This window comes from Lepeophtheirus salmonis, chromosome 8, assembly GCF_016086655.4.
Source record: "Lepeophtheirus salmonis chromosome 8, UVic_Lsal_1.4, whole genome shotgun sequence".
Classification (NCBI taxonomy): domain Eukaryota; kingdom Metazoa; phylum Arthropoda; class Copepoda; order Siphonostomatoida; family Caligidae; genus Lepeophtheirus; species Lepeophtheirus salmonis.
The window spans coordinates 15,158,773-15,170,448 of NC_052138.2; the positions used below are offsets into that span (position 1 = coordinate 15,158,773).

The 11,676-nt window shown below is 30.5% G+C and overlaps 1 protein-coding gene across 3 annotated transcripts in view; it reads right to left on the minus strand.

The window, feature by feature from the left end:
* LOC121123500 (uncharacterized) overlaps window positions 1-3,383 on the minus strand; it is a 303,852-nt gene extending 300,469 nt beyond the window's left edge. For all 3 annotated transcript variants that reach the window (XM_071890283.1, XM_071890284.1, XM_040718622.2), the window contains exon 1: window positions 3,244-3,383. In XM_071890283.1, coding sequence (XP_071746384.1) covers window positions 3,244-3,258 — 15 coding nt within the window. In that variant the 5' untranslated portion in view covers window positions 3,259-3,383. The remainder of the gene's footprint in view (window positions 1-3,243) is intronic.
* Between the last annotated feature and the right edge of the window lie 8,293 nt (window positions 3,384-11,676).

Sequence of the window (11,676 nt, forward strand, 5' to 3'; positions counted from 1 at the left end):
ACTAAATATTTTACACTTTCTATACTAAATATGAGATAAGTAACTGGATTTTTTCTAAAATTGATTAACAAAGATAATAGGATTATACTCAATATATCTACCCAATCGAGAAAAAAAATAATACTTTAAAGTTAGTTTGTTAATTGTATAGCTATATGAAGACAGCATTAGATAAAAAAAATTATTCTCTAAGTTAGTAGTTAAACGCTGGTATGACTTTTGAAGACCCTAAGACCTGGGATGATCTATTTAACATTTTAAATTTTCGAAGTTATTTTTAACCAATCATTTTGCTACAATATATGTACCTTGGGGATAACTGCGCGGAACACCTTTAGGGCCTTATTTAAATAAGTATATTAGTGACCTCATCTAATCTAATAAAAGGTCACAAGAGCGATCGGAAGACCGATATAATGGTCAAAATATCTGCATCTTATCGGTATTGAAGAAAATTCTTAATTTAGCATTTGGTCAAAACTTTTCAAAAACTTCAACAGACCAATTGTAAAGAAAATCTTTTAAGGACACAGGCATATCTAATCCTTTGTAAGATATCAGATTTGAATTTTGAATTGGAAAATAATATTTAATGATATCGAATCGGAAAATATTTCGATATCAGCCCATATCCATGTCCATTTTCGGTTTCTTTTTTGTCACATACCAAAAGTACTTAGAATTTACAACTTACAACATATGTACAACAGTGTAAAGAAACTAATAATGTAATTTTTTGTCATCTGTTGATTTATCTACTATCTACCTCTCATTAGAGTTCTGATTCTTGATCTAAATACCAATAATAATATATGTTCAATCATTTAATATGTTTACTGCCAAATAAAGAATATTCCAACAGATGGGTAGTGTAATAAACAAGCGTTAGAACCAATTCAAAAAAAGAGCACGTCGTTAGTTTGATTGTATTATACAAAAAAAAGAAAGGGAAATAAAAAAAGGCCCAAAGTTACTTGGTAGTTAGCAAATTATTCAATAATTGTTGAGAAGTGTTCACAGAAAAATAAGAGCTAATTAAAATTCAACCAATCAACGTTTAGAACACTGATATGGGTAAAAGAAGCAGACAAATCAACAAATAACTACAAAATACACAGTATTTTTTTGTGTGTGTTAGTGAGGTAACACTGTGAGTGGTGGAGTAGTTCCATAAAAAGGAAGTGATTACAACATAATCACGCAACTTTTCATTTTGTAATATTGTCTATCAAAAAAGCAGGGGAGGGGGACAATGACTCATTAGCCTCTCTGTTCCTTTGCCTATTGTACTGACCTAAGTAACTAACTTTTACCATATACAGGATGAGGACTCAAAAATTAGAATCCCTTTCGGGGCATTCTAGCCTCAGTTCTAAAAGTCTGACTATTTTGTACTTGGCACAATTCCAAAGAGCTATTTGATGTTTGATCTGTTTTTGTGCGATCAAAAATGTCCGAGGAACAAGGAAGACGGCAGAGCGTGTGTGATCTCCTCCACGCACATCACAAGAAGATCTTCGCAGTGGAAGCTGTTCTGAATCGGAAAAATGATCGATTCTTGGCTGAATCAAGAGCTCTAATCTAGGGAACCTTCAGGACTAAACATTCAGCTCAAGCCATGGTCCTCGGCGTAGTGGCTTCCGACAGCAGCAAGATGCCTCCCTCCTTCTTCAACGAGAAGGTCAATACAGACGTCTACTAAAAGGTCCTCAGGTAATATATCTTTCCGTGGTTGAAGAGCAGGTTCACCAGGAACAACTATGCGTTTACCCAATACGGCGCCCTGTCTAAGAAGGTGCAGCATTTCTGCAGGGAGAACATGGCTGCCTTCTGGCGGGCAGACTTTTTGCCTTCGTCCAATATATGGTTTTAATAATCTTCTAATTTTGAGTCTTCACCCTGTAATTTATGTCCATCATTCTTTATTGATTTGAAAAGGAAAGGTTGAGAGATGGAATAAACATGCTTAATTTATTTGAATGATAGGAGCCGATGAAAGACACATAAAAATTGATTCCTAATATCACCTCTAAAAAGCATTATCTACCTAGATTACGAAAGCCATAGAATGTTGTCTAAAATGTAAGATTAAAAAATAAATCCCGACGCCTATTCGATGCAATTCAAATAAAAATTTCAGATGCCGATTCTTTAATATTTTAGATAATGGTTTAAAAATACCATTCTGCTATCAGGGCATCCACAGGATTATATATATATTTTTTTTTGGAGGTGGGGTGCCAATTCTTTCGATTTTTTTAAAAATAGAATTCCAAAATCCCTAGCTGCTCACAAACAATTTCAAAATCCACAATTATTCACAAATAAGTTAAATTTTTCAAAATATAGTTTGAAAAATTATATTTTTGGCAAAAAAAAAATGGAAAAATTAAATTAAATTTCGAATATAAAATTTTCTAGCAAAAAGCAAAAATTCCTTTATTTAAGGGGGGGAACTGTTTATTCCCAAAACTTCAAAAGTAATCAATAGTTAAATAACACTAATAAATAAGAATCGAAATCGCACATTTAACATTACTTTCCCGATACCTATTCCAAAAAAAAACCGATGCTCCATTTTCCGATTCTGATTAATTGTCCCATCACTAATTTTGTTTCCTTTAAATGATTAGTGATGTAAACAAGCTGAGGTGTACCATGTCTAAGCTTTCAAATTGGTAGGAATTCCAAGCTAGAAAAATCCAACCCAGGCCAATCATAATAATACACAATTGCTCTTATTTGAATGGATAAAGGGAAACTGTTCGTCCTCCAAAATAATGTAAAGGTTAGACGTTAGAAGACCCGAATGCTTTCCGAAGTTTCTTATGCCATTTTTGTGGAAGGATGAGTAAAGATAATTAAAGACAATGATTGGATACGCCATAAAGGATGTCAAATCTTCCTTGTCATGGGAGTTATTATTTGAACCCCTAAGATTTTATAATATTTCCCTCCCTTTGGTTACATTGGAAACAAGAACCTTAGAGAAAAACCAGCTAGGAACAATGAACACACATAAAAAGAATTGTTTAATAAATGCGGTGATTATTATCCTAAAGTGGGGGACATTTCGAGGGCCAAGTACATCCGGGGGGAACGTTCACTCACCCTACTATTATTCAAAATAAATTTCGAAGACGGACAAGGCTATGTCCAAGCTTGTGAAGATGTTTAACAAACCCAAGCATAGGCTTGTTTACAACTCTATAAATAATGGGGTTAAGTTTGTCTTTTTCTTACCTTTGTGTTGTTCATAGGGAGCTATAAGTTTGAATCCTAAAAATAAATTCCCTTCTAATCACTTTTTTCACTCAATGAACTCCTCACATCATATTGAACTCTATGTCAAATACCTACTGAAATACGTTTTGTTGTTTTTGCTTTTCCGAGGGAAAATGTATGGAAAGTGTAACTCTAGAGATACATAATATTGAAAGTAACTGCTCTGCGTCTCTCAAAAGAGGAAGTTTGGGAGAGACGTCGCTTCCTTTCATTCTTTTTCTTTCTCTCATTGCATGCACAAACATAGTTTAAATATATAGCCCTAAGAGTCTACATGCATGTACTAATATAATATGTTGAATCCCCTTGTTGAGCACATTTGATCCCTTTATTTGTATCTTATGTAATAGGCTTACTCAGTATAGAGATACTATTGATACAGTTGTAAATCCTAAGCATTTTTTTAGCGTGCGAGGTTTTTTTGTTGTTAACAACCTGAAGATTGTTTTGATATTTTACACGTCAATTTTCCGGGGTTTTCTACGTAAATACATTTTGTATTATAATCGGTAGTTGAAGTTAAAAGTTCTGAGTGTTTTTTCGCTTTATTTTGAAAATAAAATTAGTATAGATTGTAGATTAACCGATTTAGATGTCTCCCAACGGTTTTCTGGTTCATATACAGTTCCTGGACAATGGCATCATAATTGCTCACATGCCGATCCAACTCGACGATTTCCATTATTTTATTGACATTTTCGACGTCCATATTACCAAAACGGAATTGTTGGAATCACCGCTTTGCTGATGCATTCGATACTGTATTGAAACAGCACAAATATTTTTGGCAGCCTGCTCCGCCAATTCACCGTGGCCGTATTGATACTGGAGAATGTATCCAATTTTCCCCTTTTTAGCTTACATTTCGGAACGCTATCACACAAAAGTGGCTTCACCAAACACAAAACTTTAAATGAACTTTTTTTAGGTGTACGCTTAACTTTTAGCTATTTAAGGTCAATATTTATTTTTCTTTATCACAAGCCAAGTAGTAAAAATGAGTAAAAGTATACATATCTATTATTGAACCAGTATAAAATATCATTTGTAGTTTCAATTATATTATTACTTATGACGTAAATTTCCTTAAAATATCTCCCAAATTTTAGATTGTGGACTACAAATGATCATTTTTCTTAATAATATTACAAAGTTCTCTAGTTTACAAATTAATCTTATGAATGATGGAAAGTAACTCTAAAGTTATATGAGTGAGTCCTTGAAGAACTCAGAGTAGAATTGAATATCAAAAATGAAGTAATGTCCTCACTTGACATGTGGGTGGTTCGTGTTTTTTAATGACTTTATTTATTTAGAGAAGTTACATACAAAAATACATATATAATTAAACATTCTAGTTTAAAATTAATTCCCAAAACCAAAGTCAGACATCCTGAAAAATTGATATATATGATGTTAGTTAACAATCCATTTTCAACAAAAAGTTCCTTCAATAAAATTCGACAGTAAATAAAAAAGAAAAACAAAGCCACAAAATAGCTAAAAATTGCATAAAAAAGAATGAGCAGTAGTTATGTAATATTTTGATAAAAGGATAAAACAATGATTATTCTGTAGATCTCGAATAACTTTTAGATTTCTTATAATTGTTCATTAAACGGCGCAAGAATTTTAAGTTTTTATTTGAGAATGAGATGTAGTAGTGTAATATGTTTGCAACATAGTTCCACAGTGCCATAGTTAAGTGCGGCTGCAATCAGAATAGCTCTGATTTCTTCGACTATGATTGGCTCCACTACTGCCAACTTCTCTGCAATTATTCTTTTAGAGCTTGATCAGGCAAATTCCATAGCTTTTCGGTTTGTAGGAGCACTTTGGATTTTAAGAAAATACCATATAAAATTATAGACACATAATTAGAGTGAGATGGATGAATGCAGCTATTTTCAGTAGAAAAAGAAAAACTTTCCACTATGGAAGAAAGAATTATGGTCAAGATCAAATGACCGTTATCATATTCTTAGATAACGCTTTCCATTCCAACTTATTTGGATTTATGAGATTTTTAAAGCAAAACATTTATTACTATTTTGACGCACAGTGTCAATAGTAAAAGAGGATAAAAAGACTGATGCACCTTTCCAATTGATCATCTAAACAGCTCCCCAAGAATGAGAGTATTCATTAGTTTTTTTAATTAATAAAATCAGTTCTAGCATTAACCGATTGTAGGCAGGATGGGACGAAATAAATGCACGCCACTCATACTCAAAGTTTCTTGAATGGTCAATTATAATCTTTTGATAAATTTTTTGAATAATTCTAGAGAGTAAAGACAATCCTCCTCCTAAATAACTTTTGGGTCTTTTTATGGAATCTATGAAGCTTCAATGAAAAAACTTATTGAGCTAGCAATTTGCTTTGTCAATTACCTTTTTGTCTAACCATGGAATATACCTTGCTTTATAAAGAGTCGCAGGAACAATTTGGTAATTAAAGAGGTCAATTCTTTTTTGTAGCTTAAATTTCTACATTTGTTAATCGAAGAATTTTATAAAAAAATTGTAGATCAGTCTAGTTTGTATAGGAGACGCCTTTACTTTCCCACTTAATTCCTAAAATATCGACACTCTTTTTGATAGAGCAATCAGCCATTCCAAGTCCTTCAATGGGATCCCATTTATCTAGGGGAGAATAACTGTATTTTTGTTGTTAATCTTATAACCTTTTCTATATTTCTTGAAGTAGTTCATCAAAACTTCAATCCTTCTTTTTAATTGTTTTTCTGAATTTGTCTTCAATATCAAAAGGGATATCGTCAGCATACATATCAATAATATGTTTTGACGTTCCAAAATCAACTCAAAAACCCCAAACTTATTTCCTATGGTATCCCCAAGATTTTTAATCCCTGCAGCAAAAAGTAGTGAAACTGAAGGACAACCCTGGCGACAACTTTAAATTAAAAACTATTGGATCACTTTTCAAATCACCTTATGCAATAATTTAGATACTATTGAATAGAAGAGCTCTAATTGGGTTTAAAAAAATCGTATAGGAAGGAGTTTCTCTATTGCTCTCAATGTTCATGTAAAATGTCATCTTTAAAAAATCACGTTCTCTGAGTAAACAATGATATGCACTTTACCTTTTTATGAAGAAATTTTTAAAAAAGGTTGTTAGAGAACTAATATCAACAACAAAAAACACTTTCGTGTGCAGTCCTCAAAAGTTTAAAATGGTACAAATAAATTCCTCACTTGATAACGAACACACCGATACAAAATAATCCGAAGTAATAACACATAATTCACTCAGAATTTTTTTTTCTTGTTCACACCGAGAGAAAAGATAGATACATAAACTTTATTTCCTTAATCTCAAAGCTAATTTAATTAAACGTCATGACATCTAAGCTGCCATCTTCTCAAAAATTATTCAAATTGTCAAGGTTAATATGTTGGAATTCGGTTTATTTGAATTTTACATAACAAAAATGCCTACAACCCTAAAAATAAATCTCATAAGAACTTAAGTGAGTAGTGCATTAAGACTATTTAATATTGTATTACTTTTTTGCCTTTTTTAATTATAAAAAACCCCAACATTAGAGATTTTAAAATAAATATACGACACACACTTATAACTCCTAAGCATTAATCTTCGTTTTTCTTTTTTGTGAACGGTTCCGGATATTTCAAATGATTTTCCAAAAATTTAAATTTTTGTAAATAGCTATGGATTTTTGAAATTTTCTTCTAAAAATTTTAATATTTAAATTTTGTGTAAATTACTGTGGGTTTTTGATTTTTTTTTTCGAAAAAGTTAAATATTTGAAATTCATTTTTCAAAAAAATTAAATATTAAAAATTGTTAATGCATTTTTTGTATACAACTGTGGATTTTTTGAAATTTTTTGTGAATAGTTATTGATTTTTGAAAAAAATTACAAAAAACAAGCCCCAAAAGCGTAACAAAGTCTTCTAAATTTTATGTACAATTTTTTTCGTTGAATTTTGGTCTTGTTTTTCCATATTTTTCATTTCAAATAGTATCGTTGGCAAACTCACTCGTCGATCAAATAGGGTCAATCAAACAAGCTCTTCAGATAAATATCATAAATGGTTTAAAAATTTTGAGATGTCGTTTTTGAAATTAGAATATTGATTCCGGAAGAATTATTCAGTGATTTCATCAAATCTTATCATTAAATGAAGCATTTGAGACTGTGGGAGCAGATATCCATGCTTTCATTTATATTCGAAAAATAATGATACGAATATCCTGCAATTCTTGTTCTTCATTAGAAGTTATTTTTGTGACTTAAATAACCAAATTTTTAAACAATAGAATACTGCAGACAACCAATGAGTGTAGTGTATTGGACTGAGTGACATAATTTTTTGGACTACCGCCAAGAAATATTATTGCGAGTTCCAAAAATTATTTATTATAATCTCTTGGAAGACTCCGTTGAAGATGATTGTTAGAAAAATGGATAATTTCTTCTCGTATATCGTCATTATTTACATTTTCAGGCTCGTAATTAGTTTTGGCTATCATTTACCACATTTTCGGAATATTTTGAAGAGTAAAACCTCCGTAGAAGTGGTATCTCCCATGCATGCAGTAAAAAAAACTAAGCTAATTAATCATTCTATAATGTTATGTCTACATGCAAAAGTAATAACTTTTTATCAAGCATTTTCGGTAATAAAACACAAGTTCCAGCTTTTCTAACTGTGTTTGAGCTGGTTCAAAACCCCCAACTTTAATATTTTCTGCTACTCCCCAATCTTGAACGGTTTCAATAATTGTAGTAGCTTGCGCTTAACCTGTACCAGATGGAAGATTGGAAACACAAAGTATTTCTATATTCAATTCTATTACTACAAATTACTTTGGTTAGAGCAAACTCATTAATGTCTTTGCCCATACTGATTCTGCTAATATAAAACAGCTTTTCGATTCGACACTTTTGTTCGATCAAGAGCTGATGCAACTTCTGGAGTAATTAAAGTATTTCTTTCTCTTTTAAAATTTGATGTAATAGACTGAAGATTTTCTCCCTCCTTAATATTTTTGTTGTATATAATATAAGTAGCCAATACATGCCGAATGGATTTAAATTGTAAACAAAAGTACTCTATGCTTCATAGAAGGCGCTCTGATATTTTGTCCACCTTTCCAGAACCGATATATGGGACAAATTTAGCATCCCAAATTAAGGGCCAATACAATTAAGACAAAGAATCATGTTTTTCAGATGGAAAATAGTAAAAATGTAAAAATATTGCTCGCAACAAGCTTTATATGTATTAGTTATCTCTTCAACTATTTTGCATTGTAATTCATATTTTTAATATTTTTTCTTAGAATAGCATTAATATATCTTAGAGTAAATTAAGTCATCCTTAAAAACATGAAAGCTGTCTTATGAACTGTTTTCACGATAATCGAGGAAGATTTTTTTTTTTTTTTTTTTTTTTTGAAAAAATTGGCAATTCTCAAAATTTTGAGGTCATTGAGCTACCTCCAAATATTTATTGATTTCGATGAAATTTTAACAATTGTATTTTTTTATTAATAGGAACGGATTTTGACCCGGCGACCCAGACATTTCAACAATATGAAAAATAAGAAACACCATAATATGGCATCCCAGGGATGCCCTCTTCTACACGTTTCTAGGACGCATCCATGCCCCTACAAATGGAGTAAAAGAACTGTGAAATTACAACAATGACATAATATTACTTCATAATGCCTTTTGTCATATTTTTATGAAAAAAAAACAACATATATTTATTAGATTCAAATAGTCAAATATATACCTAAACAATTTCAAAAAAACTGTGATTTACTAATTTTACAAGTCTGATTTTTTTGGCAACCTAAACTTTGTTTTTTATTTCTTAATTTCTTGTCATTATTCTTTCATTCTTGAAGTGAAATCCCCCAAGAGTACATGTCTGTGTGCTCATGAAAAGCGAAGTAAAACTAAGGTATTGAATGGTAGTTATTCAAAAAACCTAATATAATAATAAAGCAAATCTATATTGTTAAAGCAAAGTTTCTCTATTTATCTCATAGCTGCTCGAAGCTAATTTAATGAAACGTCATGACAGCTAAGCTGTTCTTCTCCCAAAAAATTATTGAAATTGTCAGGGTTAAGATGTGAATTTTGGTTTTTTTTTTATTTTACAGACCGAAAACACTTAGGGTTTAAAACCCTATTTATGACATTCTCAAAGGCACGGTTATTACCTTTTCCACAATTTGGAGAATTTTTTCCATCCTTCATGATGAGACCATATACCTAAATATAGATAGTGTATATAACTATAAATAGAAATCATTATAACAAATAAGAATGTCAACAATAATTATGGTGATTTGAAAAAATTTCAATGGTTGTTTGATGAACATAATTCAAAGTATGAAATCAGTTCAACAAATATTTCTTTCGAATGCCACATATGTAATAGCAAAAAAAATGAACACGCTTCTATAAAACTTTGTATCCACTATGTCACAAATTATAATTACACTTTTTAGCTGTGATGGATTTTTGAAGCTTTTTTCCAAAAAAATCATTTTTTGTAAATAGCTGTTGATTTTTGAATATTTTTTTCAAAAAATTTTATATTTTGTGAACTGCTATATATTTTTGAAAAAAAAAATCCTTTTTTAGAATAACTATGGACTTTTGATATTTGAAATTTTTTTCGAAAAAAATTAATTATTTTGTGAACGGCAATAGATTTTTGAATTTTTTTTTGAATAGCTTGTAATTTTTTGAGAATAACTATGGACTTTTGATATTTGAAATTTTTTTTCAAAAAAAAATCAAAACACCAAGGTTTTTCTTCCCTTTTTTGGTATCACCTTCGTAGGAATTCGTAAGACAAATTTCCATGAGGATTTTTTTTTCTTTTTATCGTTAAAAATCGTAAGCTGGAGCCAAAATTTTTGTTCTGTAGGTTTCTTTCTAAACTCATGTCACATTACTTTTTAATCAATATGGATAGATATCATAAGTGGCCCCAAAAAACGTTGTCACTGAAAGATATGCTAAAAATTCATGTCAAAAACTGATTGCCTCGAAATGGGAGTTTCAAAATTACCCATTTACTTAAGTAATCAAAAAAATATACATAATATCCGAATATAGTCAACTTTTCATAAGAAAAATAGCAGTTTCCTCTATCCAGATTTGAATGTATATCCTAAACTCCATCAAATTACGTGAGTGTCGCTTGCAAATTGCCTTTTTCGTGCGAGGGGGAGATTTGATGTGGTCTGACAGAATAATATTCATGTTAGATTTACATATTGTCATGCAACACATATTATTCAAAGACATCCAACTGATATTATATTAAAATAATATATATATGGTAATTAATTACTAATAAAAAAACTGATTGGATTTTACTCTAGATGAAGTTATAAATATTTTTATTATTATTATTTTTTTGGACACATATTTGTATAAGATTCACAAAATAATATGTTGTGTAGATGAGTAGATATAAAAATACTAAACGCACAAAGATTAATTAAGTAGTTAAACTTTATATAATTAAATAATAGGGATTTATGACACCTTGCAAATATGCATAGTAATGATTTTGGTCTGCGAGTGACGATTTTTAGTTTATACAACGTGTGATGACGTTGATTCTAAGCAAATATATTTTCACTTCAGAGAATATCTAATATACAAAAGTACAATAATCATTTAGCTTCTTGGGACTAAAGACATGTTACCATCAAATAATAATAAATTCATTTTGAAAAAGCAAGAGCTCCTTCTCAATTTTAATTTGCTTGTATTTTGGATGCTTTAATATCACTTCATTGATACAAATGTTGCTCATAATCCAAATTATTCTGATGACATACTCCACAATTACAAGTTCAAAGTAGTACATATGAACACCTACAGTGAGAGTATCAAAGACATAGTGGGAGTGCGGGGCTAGATGGAACACGGAGTCAGTTGCTGTTCTTTAATTTATAGCAAGTTTATAATAGTTGTGATCAAGTGGAATAATCACCCATTAGTGTTGCATAAGGTAGTGCTGATTTTTCTAATTTACAACCTCAGATTTTTTTCTGGAACTCAAGTATTAACTCTTAAAGTCTTTTTATTTTATGAAAACAAAACGAAATTTAAGGTTAATTTCGGAGTTAATTGGAGTTAACCGGTAGAGTATTTACTGAGATATTAATGCTTGAAGTCAAAGAGTAGGGTGGACAGAAAACCAAAAAAGTTAAAAAATCGAATAGAGCTAGTTATGCTTCAATATTAACCATTGGTTACTACGTGTCAAGGAGTAATCATGAATAAATATTTATTCATAAATTCATATTTTCTTTAAAAAGTCCTGTTACTCTCTGTCTTTTATGAGTACACAAGAATCT